General features: G+C 30.4%; 1 protein-coding gene across 1 annotated transcript in view; it reads right to left on the reverse strand.

Moving 5' to 3' along the window:
• Positions 1–25,969, reverse strand: part of LOC107454018 (synaptogenesis protein syg-2) — a 239,538-nt gene that overhangs the window by 37,205 nt on the left and 176,364 nt on the right. The window contains exons 2-8 of the mRNA XM_087167468.1: positions 23,520–23,582; positions 16,113–16,297; positions 14,646–14,808; positions 13,782–13,892; positions 6,390–6,599; positions 3,546–3,839; positions 163–453 (exon numbers count right to left, since the gene is read on the reverse strand). Of these exons, the coding sequence (XP_087023594.1) occupies positions 163–453; positions 3,546–3,839; positions 6,390–6,599; positions 13,782–13,892; positions 14,646–14,808; positions 16,113–16,297; positions 23,520–23,582 (1,317 nt within the window). The remainder of the gene's footprint in view (positions 1–162; positions 454–3,545; positions 3,840–6,389; positions 6,600–13,781; positions 13,893–14,645; positions 14,809–16,112; positions 16,298–23,519; positions 23,583–25,969) is intronic.

Raw genomic sequence — 25,969 nt, forward strand, 5'->3', positions numbered from 1 at the left:
CAGCTTATTTCCCACCGTTCAGTATGTAAACGTGTTAAAATAACTGTGTGATAATCTAGTTTAATTGAGCTATTTTAATTATTTTTTAAATCAGTAATTATCTTAACAAAAATTCTAACACTGTAAAATCAGAAAATGTAATGAAACCGTGCAACAACTTACACTGAACGCGCAAATTGATTTCTTCACTGATACCTTCTCCCTCCAAATTCGAAGCCATGCATTTATATCTTCCCCTTTGACTTCTTTTCACGTTCTGCAGAAGAAGTGTGTAATTCCTAAGAATCACTCCTTGGGAAGGATTGTGAAGGAGGGGCTTTGATTTAAATCTCCATCTGATATCTGTGGCAGGAGGATTTGCTTGGATGTTGCAATCGAAATAAACGTCACTTCCCTCCCGGATATTCTCATGTTGCTGACTTGCACCAAAAGATACCGACAGTATCGGAGCATCTGCAAAGAAATATAGGGAATCAGTTTCGATACTTTATCTTCAGGGATATCGTATCTCTTTCTAACCTATCGATCTTCTAAATGTTCGCTCTTTTTCTTTAAAATGTTGGCATCGGCTGCAACCTTTCTAAAGTTTACACTCTTTTAAAAGATCTGTCATTGTAACTCTTAATAGTTCGCTTCGGTCTTAGAATAGTGGAATAAAATTGTAACAAATATTTTCATCGCTGATGCCTGATATAAATGAGAATTGATGTTCTTTGTTAAAATCAAAAATACATGTAAAATGTTATCTGAAACAATTGCATGGCAATGTAATATAAATTAACTCGGTTAAAAATGCACGAAGTAAAATTAACATTAAGTTATTCAAACTTAGGGTGGATCTCCTGATTAAACTATGCAGACCATATTTTCTAGATTTTGGTTTCCCTATATATATTAAAGGTCAGAAATCCGAATCCGTTAAAAAAAAAGTATCTTTGTTCAGGGAAATGACATTTTTGTGTTTGATTTAGTAACTTAAAATATTGTCTGCACTGAGTAATTAGCATGCATACGGTCACTATCTCGAACCATTAAGAATGAGTCCTAGAACGTGAAGATCCGATCATTAGATCAAAAATTATTCAGGGTGGTTCGTTTTTTTGGCGCACCGTACAATGCATTATTGCTTAGAAAAGGAAACAAGGGTACATTAAAATAAATAAACGCTCAGATGTCAACGTTATTTCGATGCTAGTTATTCAATTAATATCTGTCAGTAATAATTTTAATTGTTTGATGCAACGCTGAAATGAAGGAAACACTAGTGTAACAAGTCGTTTATTAAAAAAAAACTGATAAAAGTACTGTGCCATTATTATGAAAGATGCTTATTTTCCTTCAATAATTACATTTCAAAACACACTCTTTAAATAAGAACTGAGGTACGATGCATTTCTTCTTTAAAAAGAAAGCAATAGTCCATTAAAATTGTTAAAAGTCTACAGTTCTAATGTATTTTGATGCTAATTATTCAACAGCCTGATTTTAATCCTACTTTTCGGGACTTTGAATTACATTTAAAGAAGCTTCGAAAACAAATCTGTAAAAATTTTATTTGCATTAAACATTGTAAGTGCCAAAAATTATGAGTCGTTAAATATATTAGTTTTACTTGACTTTAATGATAAGAAAAGCAAATTGCGTTTAGTTTTTAAAAAATTTAATGAGCTATTTGCTTTATTAATGATGAAAGTGAAAGAATATTTTTGATCAAACAATCAACTATATCAGTTAGAATAATTCTTAAACTAATCCTTCTGTAAAGATTTATTAAATAATTAATGATTGCATAAATAATTTAGCTTTGTCCATGTTTAATAAGGCTTAATATAAGTCTCCATAATAAGAACTTATTTACTACTTTTGAACTCCTAAATTCTTAATGATAATGCTAGAATAATTATGCTGTTACCCTTGTTTATAGTATTGTTTTTAAGCGTACAGAGCAGACATATAAAATACTCTGCGATTTAAAAAAATAATGTTTAACAAATTACTGTTTTGAAAAAAGATAAATAACTGAATCTGCATGAGTCATTCAGATATATGAAAAATAAAAGAAATTTTGTACTAGTATGCTTATTTGATATTTGTTTTTAAAATGTCTGTATAAACTTACATAGTAGATTTGTAAAATGTTCTAAGATTTGAATAAGAATGAATGTTTTACAAATTATTGTTTTACGAATAGTTAGATAATTAGTTTTGAATGAGTTATTTAAAAACGACACTCTTTACTCATTGTTATGCATTTATGGGCATTACTTACAACATTTACTTAAAATATTATTTGTATAAGGCTTTCTCTTTGTTTTACAAGTCAAGCTCTACTGAGGAATAAAAGTTTTATCATGAATCTGAACCCATTTTCGTAGTCTACAATTTATTTCATTTTCAGCATATATTGTGAAGTCTGTCTTTGTAAAGTATCATTTTCCTGTCCTTTAATGACATGTATAGTCTAAGAGCCTTATAGTCTAACCTTATAATCTTATAGTCTGACCTTAGAGCTTATAGTCTAAGCTTATTACTGATTAGTTCTGATTTCTGCCATAATCAACGGAATCTTTCTACCTCTATTAGACATCTATACCCTTTTCCATATATTTAATATCACTCATTAAATTGAGATTTTTACTATACATATTTAACCATTCCATAAATTTTAGTTTTTATTTTCCCTTCCTTCACATTTTCGTTGTTATGGTGTCCGTGTAGCACACATTTTGTTTAATATTACCCCAAAAGGATCAGCAACTATTCTGGTATGTTTGATTCTACACCGAAGAGCCATTACATTATGACCACCCTTCATCTATAACAATTAGCTCGCCCAGGTTTTCAGGGTTTCTCGCCCAGGAACAATGTTTTCATGGGCACATTAGGACCCATAATCCTCATAGAACAATACCTGACGTCTGTAAGCCACTTGCGCAGTTGCTGACCAGGTTCACCCATTCATGACAGCAGTTTTTCCAGCGGGGGATGGTGTTTACCAACAGGATAATGCACCATGTCATAAGGGTCGAATCGTCGAGGAACATTCCAGTGACATTCAAGTCATGTCGTTGCACCCAAATTCACCTGACCTTAATCCAATAGAGCATTTGTGGTCCTACTTGGAAAACCAAATTCATGCTGCCACGCTACCCCTTCGAAATGTGAGAGAATTGCAGGACCAGTTGGTGAGCGCTTGGTACCAGATACCTCAGACCACCTATCAGCACCTTGTGGAATCAATGCCACGGCGGGTGCTAGCAGTTTTGAGGGCTAAAGGTGGTCCTAGATGTTATTAGCAGGGTGGTCATAATGTAACGGCTCTTAGGTGTATATTGATGAGTTCATTTTTTCTCATGTACATGTTTTTCAACGCTACAATTTTGGATATGAAAAAGCATTAGGGTTCAATATTCCAAATAATTAAAATGCCTGATGTAACTGATGTGTGAAAGTAAAATACGTTTAAGTTATGACAGCAACCGTTAACAACGTGGAATAGAACTCGTTTTCATTTTGATACCAAACTATGCAGTAAATATACTTACAGTATACATTTAGAGTCCACTGGTCCTCTAAGGCACTTTGTGGATTTTCCGGATTTTCCGCTCTGCATGTTAATATTTTTTCATTGTCGTCACTGGTGGGCGTAAAAAATAATTTACTTCGTGTTTCATCTCCCTCAACCTCATCCGTTGCGTATCTCTTCAAATCTTTGCCGTCAATCCACCAAGAAATTTGTGCTGCAGGTCTGGAACCTTTGCTGACACACATTATTTCTACTCTTTCATTAGCTGAAATCGGACTTTGAGGTGCATTAATTCGGACGTCTGTTGGATTTACTGAAAATAATAATGATTAATATGATAAAAGCTGAACGACAAAAGCCTGAGAAAATATAATAATTTGAGTTAAGTGCTATAAATATAATGATTAATCCCTGTACTACGTGGTGCTAGTAAGCTTTAATGTTCGTATTTGAAGAAAGAGAAAAAAAATTTATTTTTAAAGATGTACTGATATAACGGGAAAATATGAAAAGAAGAAATAGAATGTAAGCTGTCAGTGTAATAAACTTGCATTAACTATCTACTTCGTAGTTGAGAAAAAGTAAGGAATAAGATATTCTTTATTTCTTTGAGCATATATGTTTGAATTTCGTAAAAAGGGGAGAAAAATAAAATTATATATATATATATATTACTATATATCATATTAAAATAAGTTCAAAATGTCGAGAAAACAAGGGAAAAATTACAGAACAATGAAAGAAGGGGGAGAATAATAATAATAATAATAACAAAATAAAAATAACTAGAAACCGGAAGAAGAAGAAAAAATAATCCGAAAAAAAGGGACAAAAATTTTAAAAAAATCCGGAAAATAAGGGATATAATGATCTGATGAAAAGATTATATCTTTTATTTTCCGGATTTTTTTTAAATTTTTGTCCCTTTTTTTCGGATTGTTTTTTTTTCTTCTTCCGGTTTCTTGTTATTTTTATTATTATTATTATTCCCCCCCTTTCAATATTCTGTAATTTTTCCCTTGTTTTCTCTACATTTTGAACTTAAATACATATATATATATAAGTTCAAAATGAAGAATAAAACAAAGAATATGTAGTAATATTTATTTATCCAAAAAACAAATCGATAAACTATTTCAAAATTTGATAAAAAACAATGAATACCCAACTAAAATAATAAAATTTTATATAAAATCACTGAATTAATGGTATATTTTTGTGGATATATTTAATAAACATTTTTTTTTGGTTGTTAATTTTTATAATTTTCCCATGTGCAAATCCATTTCAGGTAAATCCATTGCCAAAATTATTTACTAAATAATTTCTTTGTTAATTTGTATAATTTCTCCATGTGCAATTCCATTTCGGGCAAATCCGTGGTTAGAATTATTTACTAAAAATTCCTTTACTAAATTATTTCCTTTGTTAATCTATACAGTTTTTCCATGTGCAAATCCATTTCGGGCAAATCCGTGGGTAAAATTGATTGCTAAAAATTTCTTTACTAATTTATACAATTTTTCCATGTGCAAATCCGTGGCTAAAATTGATTGCTAAAAATTTCTTTATTAATTTATACAATTTTTCCATGTGCAAATCCATTTCGGGCAAATCCGTGGCTAAAATTGATTGCTAAAAATTTCTTTATTAATTTATACAATTTTTAAATGTGCAAATCCATTTCGGGCAAATCCGTGGCTAAAATTATCACTAAAAAATTTTTTCTTCGTTAATTTTTCCATGTGCAAATCCATTTCGGGCAAATTCGTGTTAAAATTATCTATTGAAATTTTTTTTTCTTTGATAATTTAAATAATTTTTCTATGTGCTAATCCGTATTGTGCAAATCCGCGGCTAAAATTATTTGCAAAACAGGCAATTTATGTTTCTCTTTTCTATTTTATATTTTTTCTTAAATAAACATCTATCTTTTAAAACTATTTAAGATCAATTTCTAAAATTATCCAGTATAATATTACCTTGCGCACATCCATTTCGGGCCCATCCTTGGTAACTAACAAATCAAAGCTCAGAATAACATATCACTTCAGCAGTGCAGTAAGAACGACACTTTAAAACCCTCTTGTTACACTCAATTAGCGCTTTTGTTTTCATATTTTGTAATCTGGCAATCTTTCTGCGAAAACATTTTTATATCGTTCTTGAAAAATTTTCTGTCCTTGTAAGTTTATCTGATTTTGCTACTCGCTTTATAGTCCCTTTTAAATGTTTTTTATTTTATTTTATTTTATTTTCTGCTTTTACATGCTATTTTTACTTTTTGTGATCTTTTTTATTTGTTGTTACTTTTATAAAAAAAATTTTTGAGTGCTCCTCACACTATTGTATTAATATATTTTGCTTTGGCTTTATTAATACAATATCAGAAAGCACTCTGTTTTGCGGATATAATCGTGTGGGCTGAAGAAAAGATTATATCTTTTTCTTCCCGGTTTTATTTTTCCGGTTTTTGAAATAAAATTTTATCCTTTTTTTTTTAAATATATTATATAAACTGTTGTTTGTTATTTTTTACTTATTTCCCCTCCCCTTTTTTTCATATGTCTATAATTTTACTTTGTTTTATTCTTCATTTTGAACTTATATAATGAGTTCTGTTTACTTGCAGCTTAAGCGCAATAAATGAAACTTATTGTTTTTCTTAACTTTCTTCATGTTTTCTTGTAATTACTTATTTATATATATATATATTTATATATATATATATATATATATATATATATATATATATATATATATATATATATATATATATATATATATATATATATATATATATATATATATATACTTTTAGATACTTTTGGATGATTTGAAAGAGTAAAGCCATGAAACTTACAGCTTATGTCCAATTTCACTAAATTCGTGATGGGTGCTGTTAAATTTGTATTTGAAGCCTGGCAGGTATATTCTGTGAGCAAATCTTCTCTTTTGAGTGATTCGATGATCATTTCGTTTCTAACAAGCTCCTTTGTTTCATCAGCTTCGTACGATTGATCAATCAAATCTGATTTGGAACGCCACCAGGTCACAGAAGGTAGTGGGTGACCTGAAACAAAAGGTAAACTAACAATATATAAAATTAAAAAAAAGACTACAAAAGAATCTTAGTTCAGTTTTTATCTGAAAACATAGGCCATCTAAGTAGGAAATATCGAAAAAAAAAACCATCTAAATACCTCTAAATATAATTATCTAAATACCCATATATGTCCTAACTGTTGTTTTTTTATGAAGGGTATAATGTTATATTTAAAAAGTAATTTTACAGATTATTTGTGTCTGCATATTAATAGAAAAGTGTCTTTGTATAGATTTAATACTTAATTTAAAAAGTTCCTCAAATGGACATAATGAAGTTTATATTAATTAATATAATTATTTTAATTAAAAAAAATACTGTGTCCAATTTTAACAGAAGAATTTTCTTTTACCTGATTCTTCTTTGCTGATTTTAAATTCATTAAGATCTCTCAAATTTTTTCAAGGATTATAAAGAAGGATTCTTTTCCATTTTTTACTTTCTCAATCCTTATGTAGAATTTTTAAATAGATAATTTTATGCAAAACGTGATTAAGTGATTATTTTAAAAATAAAAAAAAAAAAAACTTATAATAAAAATATTTCCCAAATGATTTAAATACTTCTTTTTTCTCATCCAACTTAAAAAAAAATTTTCTAAATAAAACTAAAATCTGAAATTTTCTAGCTTATTCTCACAACTGTGAGTAAAAATTTATTGCTTTTAAAAATAATATTTTAAAAACTTAATCTAAATATTTACTTATTAGTGTCGTATATTTACTTAATATTTACTTAAATATTTACTTATTACTGTCTTATAATTTTAGATAATTATTATCCGTATTTTTGAAATGTTCTCAGGAATATTAAAGAAAATATCCCTTTGCCTTTTTAATGGTTAAATATTTCGAATCATGGAAGTTGAATTTTATTCAAATTGTCAAACAATTTGAAATCTATCAAATATTTTGTAAATTGTCTTCATTGTTATTTTCTTTTTCCTCAAAACATTCTATCTTCTTAATAGTATTTTCAGAATTTATTTCCTTTTCTAAATATGAAGTTTAGCCACTAAAAATGGGATTTTCTCGTTTAAAACTTTCAAAAGTTCGAAATTGTGAATTTCCTGTCAGTTGCGTGGGAGATTTTAACCAATGTAGCACACGTCATTTTGCATTTCTTAAATTTATTTTTTTTCTTTTGACTCACATATCTACTGAAGCATTGAAATGCAATCCGTCGAGCATTTCTCCATCACATCAAAACTCTTATTTCCTTTTGCGGAGAATTTGAAAGCTGTAGTTGTCATCGCATATTTTCCCGTCTATTCTCAAGTTTCTGCACTAAGGTCTTTTTGATATATCCTATTTTCGAAGAGCGTATTTTCTCTTTTTTTAACAAAAGATCAACCCTCCTGATGTATGAAGGTAACATTTGACAAGATTTCCTGCAAAATGACAGAAAGATTTCGGAAGCATTTTCAAATACTTTAACGATGTATATTTTGGTATAGGAAGGAAAACATGTATTTATTTAATAAATACGTGCTTACGGTTTTATGAATGACAAATAAAACTTGATATTCTTAGAAGAAATAACTAAACAAATGCAGTTTTAGAGATGTAATCTTGAATTAAATTCAACTTTCATTACCATCTGAATGAAGATAAGAAATCATTTTTAATCTAAAATGTCTTCCATATCATATTTATCGTATGGCACTTTAAAAATAAGGTTTTTATATAATTGAAAATATAATAAACAAACAATGTAAAATGGAAAAAAAGTCTTGAATGTAAGAAGTGCCAAAATTTTCTCATGAAACAAAATATAAGCAAAATATCAATTCCGATAATGTTTGATCAATTAACTGAAAGTTTATTCTCAATGATTCAAAGATCAGAGTTTAAATATGCTAAATAATTGGTGCTACATGGTAATTAAGTTTTGAAATTGGGCAAAAAAAACTGCTTATTCAGAATATTTTTTTTTAAATGTTAACGAATTTTGGATCTTTAAATTTTGAAAAGCAGCCGTAATTTTGATAATGTGGTGCTATCAGCTTAGTGAGGATAGCTGTAAAGTCTGGATCTTTTACTCTTAAAAAATTTATTTAGTAATAAGGGAATTAAAATGCATTGGCTGCGATCATAAAACTAGTTATTCTAAGTATAATCACACTCAGCAAATACCTTTTAATAATTATTTGTAGTAATTATTTATAGCAATTATTTAATTCGATGTTTTCGATGAGCAAGTCATACAAGATCTCATTCTCTGATAAATTCGGGGGCACTATTATTATTACTCGGGGACAAGTTGATTTGCATGGTTACACTTTTAGACAAAATCGATACTTAGATATCATGAAACTTTCTTCGTTTTAATTGAAATAGTTTCCTGGCATTAGGCTCAAGTGACAAAATAACTGTCACTTCTTTAAGGAAATGAACTTCGTCAAAATTAAAGAGAGATTTCGTCATCTTATTTTATTAAAAAAAAAAAAATGAAAAAATGCTGAACGGTCTAACGAACTTAATTCTCAAACAATCACTTGATAGTTTGCACCATATAGGTGAATTAATGCCACCCTAACAACACAATAAGGACAAATAGATTAGAGAGATAAATTTCATCCATGCCCGGAGCGGGATTCGAAACCGAGACCTTCCCGGTGTATGGCCAACTCCTTAATGAGTCAGCTTTTTTCGATCGTGTAGTCTTCCTTTCAGTTAATAATGAGCCTCATTGACTTGAATAATCTCATGCCTCATGAGATTTCAGTCGGGGGAAAATTTTCGTTTTATATTTCAGAGGTACCGTTTCATCACAAACCACGCGATTTGGCGACGAAATGATTCTCAAAATTAACGAAATAAAGCTCAAAAATTGCAGAATCTTCAAAAGTGAGAGTTTTATATTCAATAGTGCAACTTTCTTCAGTGAACAAACGTATTCATGTTTGTATCATACTGAAGCAAAATTAGTAGAGCTGATTGAATTAAGAGACGAGCTCCCTCCTTCAAGTAAAGTTCACGAAACGTAAAAAAGAACTCTGGAAAAATAAATTTATGATGATAAATTTATAAATTGGTTTCTCTAAAAATTTAATAAGAAATAATTTTTATTTTAAACGCTGTTTAAAATTATAAAATCATGCTGTTAAATAGTTCTCAAAAATTATGTTTTTAATGTTTAAATGAAATATAATTTTATTATTAGTAATGTTTTCTTTTAAATTTGCTATTAAGAACTTACTTTTATGCAAAGTTTTGGTGAAATAATGTTAAAATAAAAGCTTAATCAAAAAAATGACTGGAATTTTGATTTATTTGAATTCATAAAAAATTTTAAACTACACTCTATAACAAAAAAATCGACGCATCAAGAAGGAGTTGTCCGATTGAAACGAAAATTGGTGGATATGAAGACAATGTACAAAATAGTAAATGATTAAAATTTCAGAACAATTGAATAATTTATTGCAGAGTTACAGTAACAAGTTCAGTAAGGTGTTGACCCGTCTGTAGCCTGGATACAAGCTGCCGCACGGAGTGGCAATGACCGATAAAGCACCCGGATGGTCTCTTGCGGTATTTCCTGCCAAATTCGATCCAATTGTCGAACGAGGTCATCAACATTCCGTGCCAGATGCAATCGCCTTCCCTTCATATCCCAGACATGTTCGATGGGAGAGAGGCCAAGGAAGAGTTTGACAAGCTTGCAGACAGTTCATAGCAATACGTGCCGTATGTGGTCTGGCATTGTCCTGCTGAAAAACCAGTCCAGGGCGCTGCAAAAGGAACGGTAGCAAAACAGGTCTTAGGATGTCGTCGACGTACCGCTGTGCAGTAAGTGTACTTTAATGACGACCAAAAGGGTCCGGCTGTCAAAGGAAATGGCACCCCAGACCATAATGCCTTGTTGAGGGCCAGTGTGGCGTGCAATAGTGAGGCAGGATCCCTCCTCTGCCCTGTGCGTCTCCAAACACGTCTTCGAAGATCGTCAGGACACAGTTGGAAGCGGGATTCGTCGCTAAAGACTATACGTCCCCAGTCGGCATCATTCCAGCCATATCTGTTCAAAACATTCATGCATACGAAATTTCAAAGCAATTGCTTCTTGGTGCGTCAATTTTTTTGTTATAGAGGGTACTTCATGGCCTCAACTGAACTTATTTTGTCGAAATATTTCTCATTATGCATCCTAACTTGAATTCTTTAATTTTTAAGATCTTTGTCACCCTTAGCTCTCTGTTACCTTTAGTTTTTTTTTTTTACCTTTAGCTCGTTGTTATTTATTCAATTTTCAAAAATATTAAGTAACAATTTTTTTAAAATTTATATTCTAAATTGACTTTGGTCATAATAAGCTTGGTATTATAAAGACATTGCTTGTTAATACAAATAATGTATTTTGTTCTTGAATATTTTTATACAAAAAAACTGACATAAATATTTAATGTATATTAATTTGATAGTTGAAACAAACTATTACAATTCCGAGTTGAACAATACTCTGCATGTTTTGAACAGAAATTTTTGTACTAATTGTTAACTTGATTGTTGGAACAATTAAACACAATTCCGAGTAGAATAATACTCTTCATATTTTAAGCAGATTTTATTTACTTATTTATTTTTGTACATTCACTTAAATTTTTAAACTAAATATCTGTGACAAAACATTATTAAGAGGCATATAATTCAATAATTATTATTCTTAAATTTAAAATGTCATATTTTATTGAAAATTGATTTTCCTCTATATTACGAAGAGAGTTTTACAATTTACCATTTGACTTTTTAAAGTTTTATAGTCTTATCAAAGCTATTAAAAAGCTAAAATTTTCATTTTAGTTTAAAATAAAAAATCAAATAAAAATTGTTAATCTGATATTGAATTGATGAAGGAGCGTCATATATTAAATCGAAGTCCGCAAAATTTATAACGTAAGAATTATTTATACTTTTTCGTTCTGAACGGAATAACAAAAAAAAGATAAATTCTTTATTAATTTTATCGTTATATTTCGATTTTAAATCACACCAAATTTTTAAAGTTAAATGAGGGATAAAAAAGAGAAAGACGTTATTCATTAATAGTTTTACTCAGTGTTTCAGAGGCAATTTAATTAAGCGTAAAAAATAGAAGGAAAAAAAGGAAGAAAAAAAAATGCGAAAAAAAAGGCCGAAGGACAAATTCTTAAGTCTTCTTTGTATGAAGAGGGGAAGTGAAAATTGGCTTTAACTTACAAAATATTTCTTTCTTTTCAATTTAAATTTAAATTCAAAATATTATTAAATATGTATAATGTGAGTTGCTTCAAAGAATAAATTAGATATATTAAAAACAACCTGCATGAATTTTATGATAAATAATTTTTTATATACTTCCAAGCGAAACAAATGTGAGATATATGAAAGCTTTTTATCATTAAACTGCCACACTAAAATTCTAAATTGCATCTTTTATGCTAAAGTCATCATTTACTTTAACACTTTTATACAAAGAAATTCTTTCCATTTGCCCCCTGACCTTATAAATCTTCAGAACAAAAGGACTCTTTCGTATTCTTAAATTCTTATCAAATCGCCTCGGAACAGACTCAGCAAAGCAATGTGCGATTACTCAGTACTACGATCATCGCTAACTTGCCAAATAAATTAATCTCTAAGGGGCGAGTGTTTCTATTGATTCTTGAGAAGGCACAGCTTGAGAGGCTTAAGACTAATTTATGCTCAGCCATTTGCTATGGAAACCAGCGAGCCGGGATGTTTAACATGATTAGTTATGTCTGTTGCCACTTGGTATGTATTCATATGAAAAGATATTAATATCTGAAGTCAAGCTGTCCATTGTTACCCTGAAGTGAAAATAGTAAGGGGGACTTAGAAATTTCATTATAGAATTTCTGGTTTAAACACCGGAAAAAGATTTAAAAGACGCGGAATTTTAAGCAAAACAAGGCTAAATTTCAAATACTAGTTAACCCTATAAATCGATCTCCATTACACCACTGAATGAATTTTTAAATATTTAAGAATTATTTCGAGCTTGATCAATGCCGACTTAACAATTTTAAAAAGTAAAAAAAAATGATTTCTCATAAATAGCTCGAAACAAATAGCTACAACACAACACAAACAATTGTGAAGAATATAATATAGCGTTATTGATATCATCAGAATGACGAACTAGAGAAAGCTCTTGTCCCCTTTTCCAAATTGAAACAAATAGTTTTATAATCTTTAAATATAAATGAATGTATATATATATATATATATATATATATATATATATATATATATATATATATATATATATATATATATATATATATGAGAAAAATTCATCTATATTTAAGGAGCTGTAAGGTATTTAAATGAATTAGCTTAATTATTGAGCTTATAGATATATTCAATAAGGAAATACAAAGTAGACAATGAATTAAAAAAATTTAAAAGGTAAAAATGAGCAGGTCTCAAAAACTCTTCTTTCAAGAACTACATACAAATATACAAAGAACGAGTAAATGTGATTGCGTTCATAATCCGGTTGAAAAGAGAAAAATTGAATCGAATCTTGAAAAGAATTCCTCATTGTCCTCAATATGGTGAAAAAAAATTCGGCTACAAACGACGCAAAAGTTAATTAACATTACCCGTTTTGGACAAATTACAAGAAACCATCTAATAAATTTACAAAAAATAAACAAAAGTTTTAGTCAAAAAATTTTAGCTGACTTTATTCGTAAATGAAAGAAATAAAAAACAATTTTTCAAAAGGAAAAAAAAAAGAACATGAAATATCAATTTTATATTACTCTCAAGCGCAACAAATAACTGTCATCTGTTTCTGAATTCTGATATCTGAAAAACGATGCTATTTATTTAACAGAATAACAGTTTAGAAGCCAATGAAAATCTTCAAATTATATTTAAATCTATGTTACTTATGCTAAGCAAACATAAAGAAATCATACAGTTTTCGTCAAATTTTCTGTCCAGTTAAAGAAAAAATTCTATACGCGCAAAGTTTTACAAGATTTCGAATGCGGAATGAAATTTTTATATTTTTAATTACACCACTTTTGCTCTCAATGAGTCATTTTCTACGGAGTGCGTTTCACCTTTAAGAAGTAATCTAGGTTTTATATCAATCATTCAACGACACATCAGAATAATTCCATTAGAATTATCTTACCTCCGTGAGCTACACATATGAGTGTGAGTGATGATCCTTCTTTATATGGACCTATCGTTTCAGATAAGGTTTTATTATCCTTATCTTTTATCACTAAACTATTTGTAGGCACTGGAAAAAAGAAAATAGTTTCATTCTTGTTAAAAATATTTCAAGTATCTACATAATATTTAGAATGCATTGTTAAATAAAGAAGTATTTGCTGTAGAATACATTAAAGATGCTTAGAATGTATTATAAATATAAAAAAAAATTGTTTTAGTATTGTATTCCCTTTATGTACTACGAAATATTGTTTAACAGTATTAAAACTACAATGTAATGGTAATGAATAAATTTATTCTATTTTTAATTGTGAATAATTCAGTATTCATCTTCTAAATGTATTTTGAGTGTTTCATTTTCGATCCTGATTTTTTAGTTTAAAAATTCTGTAGGTACTTTTCTTGTGGATACTAAAATGCTAGTCGTTGATCCACACCTTATATTTAACATAAAATTTAAAAGTACGTAAGTAAAAATAAAAATAAAATTATTATTTGGATTTATACTTTTCCTTCATAAATGAATTTAATTAAAATTCAATACCTGCTCCATGAAATTTAAAAAAATCTTTCAATTTGTAAATCCCAGTCCCAGAAAATCTTTTTTTTTATTTTTTAAATATATAATACAGTGGTTACTACACTTGAATTAAAACATTGTTTCGATGATTTTGACATAAATTAAAAGATAATGAAAATGGAAAATAACTTTCAGAATATCATATTGTATTAAATATCATTTAACCTTCTTTATATTATTTTAGATTTTATATTCTAGCAAAGAATGTTTTAAAAAAATCAGCTTTCGTTTATTCCTTACCAATAACATTGAGCTTTACCAACCAACTGAGAGTTCTTCCCCTCTTGAAGTCTACTCTGCACCTATAATCACCCGCATCGTCTTCTCTAACTTTTTCTAGAGTAAGTGATGCTAGACTAGGTCTTTGATTGCTCACATTAAAACGTGCTCTAGTACCAAGGACCTAGAAAAAAAAATATAAAAAGAAGTTTATATCAAAAGTATGTATGTTTAATGGATCCTGTGCATGATCAAAATTGTTGCGTGCAAAGATGTATTTGCTCGTTAATGTTATTTATGAATAATAGTAATTATTCTTTATAAGTAATAATGAATAAAGTATTAATTAAACCGTATGCGTACAAATGAGTAATTTTACGTCGATGCTATTAATGAATAATACTAGTTATTAATTACTACTTGCAGGCGTAGTTAATCATTACTATTCTTATTTTAAAGTATATCATACGATAGAAATCTAGCTATATTAATGATATAGAGCAGTTTTAGTTTTTACACTGTTAGATTTTTACCCTAGTAGAATTTCCATTCTAATATTACATTAAATTAATCGGCTGCAGTCTATACACCCAATTCACCGTTAAGTTTATTGTAAAGCACATTTTTTACGTTTACGGTTTTGAAACCATTTACAACTAGTATGGTTAGAAAACTGTGCATACAAAAATATATTGCTTTTTTAACAATTTGCATTTAACATGGTTTAAATAAATCGGTAAAAACGAAATTTAACTGGAGCTATGCTTTTCGTTAGAGATTTGGCATTGGAAATGGGTTGTGGCTGAGTTTCGTGCTATCAAATAAATCGTCGCTTAATTAGTTTATCTGGTTGCTTCACCAATCGTAAGAGTTAGGAAATGCTAGATTTGTTGTGTTAAGCAGCTTTATGGTTCTGTCATCCATACTCAAATAAGGGTATAGTATTCCAATAGTTCAGGGTCGCACATTGGGGAGTGCAGGGGACTGGAAACTCTTCAGGTATGGAAAGGAATGGGTGAAATATTGTGGTGCCAACGCTTAGAGCACGATCCCCCGTGCTGTCGGTAATCAGATTGACCGATTAGCTCTCTCGGCTATAATATGCAAAAAGTGACTTCACCCAAGTAGCTACAAGCAACTAAGTGACTGCACTAGGTGGGCCAAATTGGTGCGATAAAATTCTGGTTCTTTAAACGTATTAGATGGAAGAAGTTAATGAACGGTTTTTCTAACAGTTAACAGTTTGAATATTTTCGCATTTATAGTTATTGCAATGTTTTCGTTAAATGTGGTGAAATAGCAATTGAATAAATTGTTACTTAACCATTTGTCTCAATAAATTCCCAACAGTATACATGTTTATGTACTGATTCTAACTTTCACTCTTTCCAGTGAATTGCATATGTTTCAGTGTATCATTCATATACTAAATATATATTTGAAAGATGATGTAAAGATATATATATATAGATAAATATGACTGCTTACTTTACTGGAGAAATGTTTTGCGTCTCCTGGTGCAGTGACACTTCTGACATCTACTGTATATATAGGATTTGGTAAATCAAGCCTATACCACAGTACTAAGGAAAATGAATCATCCGGAGAAGGTGGGGTGAGATTGCATGGGAGAGACACAGTGGAACCAATAACGGCATGTATTTCAGGATTTTCTAGAAGGAAAAGAATTATATTTGTGGAACATGCAGAAAAGTGTTCATAATCTATGCATTTAATTTTATACTTGACCCTGCCTGAGGATTATTTTTTCCCGTTTTTTTGTTGTTGTTATACTTAATGCATATACATTTGGCCTTTTGCAATTCGATATTGATCTTATATAGGATTAGAAAGTTATATTAGTTCTAAATTCTGCATAAAATTCTTTCACTATATTGGTCATACTGCACAAACTGTGCTTCATAAACATATTTTATAGAGTTGGAGTATTTTGTTGTTGTAGTTCATTTACGTCGCACTAGAGCTGCACAACGGCCTATTGGCGACGGTCTCGGAAGCGTCTCTGAGGATGATCCGAAGACATGCCATTACAATTTTGATCCTCTGCAGAGGGGATGGCACCCCCGCTTCGGTAGCCCAACGACCTGCACGCGAAGTCGAGCACTTTACGGTAGCACAGTTTAACGAAGATCAATACCGCACACCCTCGGTCCTTACGCACAGTGATCCAAGTGGGTCACCCACCCGCACACTGACTGCAGCCAGTGATGCTTGACTTCGGTGATCTGCTGGGAACCGTGTCTTAACGATCAGTCCACTGCGGGACGGAGTATTTTGTATAAATATTAAAATTTGTGTGTCAGTCTTCGCATTTTACATAATTTCCTGAGACACACTGCTTATTACATAACAGTTATCAAGTCTTTATCCTCCTGCGGATTACGAAGATTACTTAAATCGTCTTAAAAAGCAACCAATATTCATTTTTAAAGTAGATTTTGTATGAGTTATTATATTCAAACTTTTAAATAAGCTCAATACACAAAAATACTTTAATGTCAACATTGAAATGGAGGTCTCATTTTCACAAAATATGCTCTTTCGTGAAATCTGTAAACATGAATTTTTATTATTTAGCCCCAAGTTTTTCAACTACAATTTTTTAAATACGTCTTGTACTTAATTCTAACGATTCTTTTCGATCATTAGGCTTAATTCTGTATTTACTATTAGTTTTAAACGACTTTCATTTTCGAGATATGGTGCTTTGTGTTTCGGTAGGGTGAAATAATAAAAAAAGTAAAAATGGTGATGTGACCAGCTTTCAAGACTTGTATAGATGGATTAAAAGCGAGGTAAGCCTGATCGGTGATCACCAAAGTGAGGATCGATCCCTATAGTTATTCTTGCACGATATCTCAATGATTTTAGCCACCACAACACCTATAATGTAGTTTTGACAAAAGAACATCATCATTTTTGTGCAGATTCATATATTTCAATTGCTTACTTTCTATATAATATAATATAATATAATATAATATAATATAATATAATATAATATAATATAATATAATATAATATAATATAATATAATATAATATAATATAATATAATATAATATAATATAATATAATATAATATAATGTAATGTAATGTAATGTAATGTAATGTAATGTAATGTAATATAATGTAATGTAATGTAATATAATATAATATAATATAATATAATATAATATAATATAATATAATATAATATAATATAATATAATATAATATAATATAATATAATATAATATAATATAATATAATATCCTTATGTTATTATTTCCTTTCTCTTAAAGTAAAAATTTGGTAAAACATGAAGGTTTGGCGTTTTTGCGATTTACTTTAAACTAAACAGAGAATTACACAATGACAAGAAAACTATCAGAAATTCACAGCATAGACTAATTTATTGTTATCATAAACAGATTTTGATTTTAAACAAAAAACCTTTTTTACGAATATTTATAGCTAATTTATGCAATTAGGATGCTTCATTTACTATAAAGATCAAAAATACTGAGTATAATATAAGACAGCTGCTGATTTTTAAATAATTGAAAATATTTAAGAAACATAGAAAAATGCTTCATACTTAAGAAAATCAATAAATGCAATGTATAAAATGCAATTAGTGAAAAAGAAACTCAAAACTTTGTGAAGAAACTCACTTACTTTTTTTAACAAAACAAATTTTAAGAGAATTTTTCTTTGAAAAAATCCTAATTTACGATTATTCACAGCCGATTTATTCAATTTGGATGCTTAATTTATCACTCACATCAAAATTACTAAGCATACTCAGAGCAGCTGCTGAGTTTTAGAGAACTCAAAATATTTAAAAAAAATAATAAATAAAATGTTCAATCATCTCGTGAAGAAATTTTATTCGATACAATGGAGTTGAAGAGGTATTTCTGCATTTCTAATTTAAATTTTAAAGGAAGCATAACAAGATTGCTTAAACGAAGGCTATTTACTTTTGAAGTTATTAAAATAACTGTCCCGAAACATGGGATACAAGAGAAAGAACAACATAGAAACTTGAATCTTAGAAAGAGTTAAGATAATTGAATTTTTGCAAAAAAGGCACTGACTGAGGAACCGAAATGTAAAATTGGTTAGAGTAGATAATAAATTTTTTCTTATTTAATTAAATCTCGCGGTTAGAAAAGAAAATAGTTATATTTCCTATCTTTTATATTTTTTTACCATTAAAAAGAAACTTTTTATTGCAAATTCCTTCATGATGATGAAACAGAAATAACACAGTTTCTTTTCTATTCGCGGTTATATTTTGACAGAATATGTATTTAAAATAAAGAAATTTAACAAGGAATTCTATTTCTCCGTCTGTTGTTTATTTGAAACAAATATTGTACTGAACGCATCGAGAATTACTTTTTTTAAAAATTAATAAAACTTGCATTGCCTAAACTTATCAAATTTGGGACACATTATGGTTTGGATGATACTAACTTACGAAAAGGGGATATGATTGAGGAATAAAATGAAATTATTGGAATGAAAAATGACGCAATTAGTAAAGAGTACTAAATACATTTCTTTAAAAATCTGTGCAAATATATATCTGTACTATATTAATTTATATACACAGTCCAGTCACATTAATGTGACCATCTGTCAAAAGCCGGAATAACCACCTTTGGCAGAGTGGACCACTGCGAGACGTGCAGGAAGAGAGTCAGTTAGGTTTCTGAAGGTGTTCACTGGAATGTTGAGCCATGCCGACTCCAGTGCCATAGCCAGCTGCGCTAGATTACGCAGTTGAGGATATGTGGCGCGAGTAACCCGATAGAGGTGGTCCCACAGATTCTCGATTGGGTTTAAATCCGGTGAGTTTGCTGGCCAGGAAAGTGCGGTAAACTCATCCTTGTGCTCTTCATACCACGCACATACACTGTGAGCTGTATGACACCTCGCCTTATCCAGCTGGTAGATGCCATCATTCTAAGGAAAAATCATTCGCATGTAGGGGTGGACATGGTCCGCAAGGGCAGATGCGTACTTGTGCTGATCCATCGCTCCTTCCACAATGATGAGTACACCCAGTGAATGCAAGGAAAACATTCCCCAAACCATAATGCTCCTTCCGGTAATTGTTGCAGGGTGTTTGCTATCAGACGTTTCATGCCGTATACGCCAACGTCCATCTGTTCGATAGAGCAAAAAATGTGATTCATCGGAAAAAGCCACCTGTCACCACTATGCGGACGTCCAGTTGCGGTACTGGCAGGCAAATTCCAGCCTTCATCGCCAATGAACAGCAGTCAGCATAGATGCATTAACCAGGCTTCTGAAGCAGAGGCCCATGCGCAGCAACATTCGCTGAACCGTTGTTGAGGATACACACTTGGTAACCCCTTGGTTCATCTGGACAGTCAGTTGCTCAACAGTTGCACGTCTATTCACCCGAACGCATCTCTGTAGCTTTCCTACGCCTCTGTCATCTATAGCCCGTGGTGCACCGCATGTGCCAAGCCGCTGATTTTGGAAAGTGCCATTTTACCATGCACGGTATACTTTCACCACGGTGGCACGCGAACAGTTCACAAAATTAGCCGTTTCCAAAATGCTTCCACACTTGGCCCGAAGGCCAATAATCATGCCCTTTTGGACGTCGGATAAATCGCTTCGTTTTTGTATTACGCCAACGCTTGAAATGCTTTCCGATGCCCTAGGACAGTGGTGCGCAAACTTTTTTCGACTGCGACCCCTATTGTAGAGAGAAAATTTTTGGTGACCCCTAAAGATAAATGTCCACAAATACGATGTATATTTCGCAAATTTTTTCGTTTCATCGAATAAAAACATCTTCATATTTGACTCATATTAATTTTATTCATAATTTTAAGAAAATTCTTTTTATAAAACACAAAAATCAGTAAATTGCCCTTTAATGAGATGTCTGTGGCTGCAAGTTTCTAATTATCTCATCGATGTTTGGATGTATGTTGCTAATTGCAATTCGCAAATCATCTTCAGGGTTTAAACACGAGCGGTATTTAGTTTTTACTGAAACTAGTTTGCTGAATCCAGTTTCACATAAATACGTTGATGCAAATTGTATTAACACTCTGATGGCATTCTTGCATAAAACGGGATATTGTTTTTCCACGGATAGCCAAAATTTTTGGCAAGGCTGAGTCTTAAATTGATTTCGAAGAGTATAATCACTAATTAGATCTATCAATTGCTCTTTCTCACTAATTTGAAGAGTTGAACAGCATATGTCAAGGGAAAATGGATCACGAATCCAACCAAGATCGTTTTCTGGAAAATCCTCGAATCTTCTCGAAAATTTTTTCTTTAACTTTTCAATGTGATTGGAAATGATGTTTTTAAATGTAAATAAATCTATATTATTTTCCTTGATAAAATCGTTAAAGCAAGGGAACATGTCGGTGTTGTTTTTATTCAGTTCAGTTTTCCAGAGACTAAGCTTATTCTTAAAAGCTTGAATTTTACTGGCTACTGTTATGATAGTTGAATTCTCACCCTGCAAGCTCACATTTAAGTCGTTAAGTTTTTCGAAAATATCAACTAAATAGCTCAGCTTCAGTAGCCAAACTTCATTGATATAATAACTTGCCAATCTATGTTTCTTTTCGATTAAAAACATGTACACTTCATTTCTCAAATCAAATATCCGTCATAGTATTTTCCCACGTGAAAGCCATCTGACTTCGGTGTGTAACAGTAATCTCTCATGCGTTGAGCCCATCTAATTGAAAAGTATTGTAAAGAGACGGCTGTTTTGGCTGTTGCATTTAATGTAGTTAATTGAACTAACAGCTTCTTGTAATACGTTGTGTAACTCTTCATCCATATCTTTTGCAACAAGAGCTTGCCGATGAATCATACAGTGATTAAATACCATAAAAGGCGCCACCTTCTGAATTAAGCCTCTGAGCCCTTTATTCGAACCTGTTAATGCTGCAGCACCTTCAGTACAAACCGTAACACAGTTTGCCCAGGTAAGGGACTTTGTTTCAAAATATTCATTTATTACTTCGAATATTTTTTTCTCCAGTTGTTTTTCTTTCCAAATTTTTGCAACATAAACACGTTTCTGTTTTCATTAAAAATAATTAGTTGTGATATTTTAGTAATATCGGTAGTCTCGTCCAGTTGTGAAGCAAATACAGATGAATTTTGTATGCGTTTTATGACTTCTGACTCGATATTTCATGACATTTCGGAAATCTGCCGAGACACGGTATCTCTTGATAATGGTATTGTTTTTAGTTCATTTCAATATTTATCGCCATGCATAATTGATGTCATCTTAGTTGCTGAAGGAAGGATAAGGGATTCTCCAATTGTATGGGGTTTCATTGTTTTTCCTATTGGATAAGAAACTTTTAAAGAAGCTCGTAATGCTTTCTGAGGTATTGTTGTAAATTTCTTTAAATCTGCACTTTGAATTTTCAGATTTTTAGCTCGTCTTTGAAAAAAATCGGCATGTTTATTTTGAAGTTCTTTATGTTTAGTTTCCAGGTGCCTTTTTAATTTAGCTGGTTTCATGCTCTCATTTGCTAATTTTTCGTTGCAAATGACGCATATCGGGCGTTCTACATCATCAACAACACAAAATGTAAAACCATACTTAATAAATTCCTCATTGTATTTTCTTATTTTTTTAGATCGGGCATTTAGTTCAGTATTTTGAGACTTCTCATCAGTTTTTGTTCGTTTGTTAGCTGAAGATGTACCTGGTGTACGTATTACCCATTTATCCATTATGAAGATAGGGGTTAAATTATTTAAACTAAAACAAATAATATAAAAAATTTTATCATTTTTTTTCGAGAAATTCAATAAAATTAACAGAGATCTTTCTCTAATGATAGTACATACATGATAACAAAGAGTAGTAAAGCCCGATAAAAATATAAAAAAACAAAATTACCCAACGTCACATGATAAAACTCGAGGTTAAACTAAAACAATTGCAGGCCAACTGCTATATGCTACAACTTCATGCGAACACTTCACGTCTTCACTCTGACTATCAGATACACCGCGTACCTCGTCATCTGATTGGCGATCACGGAAGCGGATTTTTGCCCTTTCCCTGCGGTTAACGTCTAGTCAAATAGGCGCTTTTCAGTAAAACTGGCGAATTACCGCGAAGAGGGCGCTATCTACCGGAGTGAAAAACTAGCGTCTTCACACTTTACATACATTACGCATTACGGTCAAAGAAAGAGTGGACAGCATGGAATTGCAATTAAACAGTGAGTGACGGAGCTTCACTCTTTATATGTACACTGTATGGTATTCAGCATGCAGGGATAATGCATTTCATAAAAATTTGACGACCCCCAAAAAATTTCTGGCGACCCCCACAGGGATCGCGACCCCTAGTCTGCGCACCACTGCCCTAGGACATCCTTTATATACACTCTACTGTAATATGCTGCCACCTGCCTTCTGTGATTGGTTATTACACGTTGACGTCGAAGGTAGGTGGTGGGCACATTAATGTGACTGAACTGTGTATACATATATATATATATATATATATATATATATATATATATATATATATATATATATATATATATATATATATATATATATATATATATATATATATATATATATATATATATATATATATATATATATATATATATATATATATATATATATATATATATATATATATATATATATATATATATATATATATATATATATATATATATATATACACGTTTGATGTATTTAGCATGGCTTGGCCCTTTGATTAATTTGAAAGTGGTTAAGAGAATAACACAGGATACTCGCTAAAACTCGTCAATCCTCATAGTGGCGATAGATTCAACACTTAAAAATGCATAAAAAATTATGTGTACTAACCTGTTGCTTCATTAAATGGATTCTTCGTGGGGTCAATTTTGTATTTAATGCCAGTTTCACCACCTGTAACAAAATAATATAATTCATTAACATGACCTATTTAAATTTATAGCAGCTTACTTGGTATATGAGTTTAATTGTTTGTTTGTACTGTTAAATATTTAACATATAATTGATTTTTTCTCACTCGAACGTTGATTATTTTTGTAGTAGTTATATTTAAAAAAATATCTAACATCAATGCACCGGTAAAAACAATAAATAATCATATTTCGTTAAATATGACAAATGAAAATTTATATTTGAATCATAATTTGTACTATATTAATTGAATTACTTGGTTAATAGAAGGTTTGAAATACATGTGTCAGTAGAGTGCATAGGCCCATACTTAAAATGGAAGCAATGGTATCGGTTGATCAGGCTAGACTCTGTGCAATTGGAATACCCATGTCAGTTACAATATATAAGTAACAGAGTATTTATTTTAAGTATGGTGGTAGCAAAGTTTCATGTTGACATAGGACAATTTCTGGTTTAAGGAAAGTCTTATAAGCAATTATAGCGGTAAAAAAAGTACATCGAATTTTAATATTGTTGTTCAACATTTAACTGTATAGATAAGTTGTTGGTACCAGTTTAGTTCCGAACACAATAGTTGAAATACAAACAAATGCAAATGTAGGTAGCTAAAATTATATTATTATTATTATTCTTTTTACTAAATCATAGATACAATTCGAAACGTTTTGCGAAAGGTGTTTTTATTCTGGGATAATTGTGAAAAATTACAAAATGCAGGGGATTTTTCAGACATCCGTTTTAATATAATTCTGAAAGAGTTATGAATATGTGAAAATATTTTCTTTGTGCAAAACAAGGCAAAAGCCATGTCTCCCAAGGAATTTGAAAACTATTAGTCGAAAACGCCATTGACAACGTTTTTGAGAGAAAAGATATTTGTAGGGTCACTTTTAACGATAAATATTTTTGGACTGCTTAATTAAAACCTATTTTTTCCTTAAATGACTGCTGAAAATTACGTTTAGGTTAAGATTACTTTAAAGCTACTTTTCTAGAGAAATCATGAAGTACTTAAATGTTAGTTTAACGGGATTTTAATTTAATTTACGTTCAGGTTTAAACCACGCTATTTTCCTAAATGAATTCACAGTACTTCTCAATGAATTGAATTTGAATGAATTCCCAAAGAATAGAATTTAAAATTGCATGTAAAAACCGCTCCCAGAAAATGACATTTCAAGACATGCTTTTATTCTATTATATTTCTGTAATAGAATTTAACATGAAACCTGATAATAATGAGGTATAATTCATTGTACGCGTTCTCCTAAAATACCATTGGAACTAACTAACCTTTTCTTAATACCGTTAGAAAGGATGTAAAAACAAGAAGTAAATACGTAATATTTCCTCCTCGTCTACTCTTCTGAATAAATTGTTCAAGACTGTGGAAATTTTTTTGAGATAGAAACTCATCTAACAATCATTCTTGATGCCTGGATGCATGCCTTATAAAAAGAATACAGCATACGTAAAAAGATGATAGATAGTGCTTTTTGTTAAAGGAAGCAGAGATATGCTTGCTGGTAGGAATAAAAAGGAGAAAAAAAAAGAATATTGCGAATAAGAGATGATGGTGGAGTGAAAACAAAAAGAACAGAACAGAGAGACTATAGCGGAAGTAAGGGAAAAAGTTCCGACTTTCAACGTAAGCTTCCGACATGCTGTACGCATGGATAAAACTTTCAATCATCCCTTAAACAATAATAAAACACATTCTGGACAAGTTTCTGAAAACTTTGCTTTTGTTCTTTAACGCTTTCTTGAACTATTTTTCACAGTGTTCTTTTGATAATGTTCTCTCTGGTGATTACTTTGTTCTAAAATTCTTATTTAGTTAAGCGTAAACTGCAGTAAAGCAAATTGCAAGAAGGGTTGAATTAATAAAAAAAATAAGAGTTGAAATGATTTAACACATTTATAAATACATAATTATTGTATATATATTTGTAGCAATAGTTATTTAATATATGTTTTAAAATGCGCGTAATAATGTAGTGGCTCTAAAATACTGTGATATATGATAATTTGGAAAATGCATTAAAATTAGGAATTGTTTGGATTTCTTATATTCGCAAATGCAACCGACTTAACGAGAAAAAATATAAGCAGCAAAACAATTTAAATCACGATCCTCTTGAAATATGATGATTATTTTGTTAAAGAAAATTGAGGGAATTTAGTTGGAAAATGTGACTAAAATTTGATCACTTTCCACCTTCATAGTGTGAATGATAGTAAGTTTGTAATCAAGACCATTTTGTTTAAATCGTGATAAAATTCAGAACACGTTTTTCAACAAATGACAAATATTTTAAATATATATTATGTGGTAGCAATACATATTAATTACAATATTTAGCTTA

This window comes from Parasteatoda tepidariorum, chromosome 7 (genome assembly GCF_982258835.1).
Source record: "Parasteatoda tepidariorum strain Cologne lab strain chromosome 7, Ptep-v5.0, whole genome shotgun sequence".
Classification (NCBI taxonomy): domain Eukaryota; kingdom Metazoa; phylum Arthropoda; class Arachnida; order Araneae; family Theridiidae; genus Parasteatoda; species Parasteatoda tepidariorum.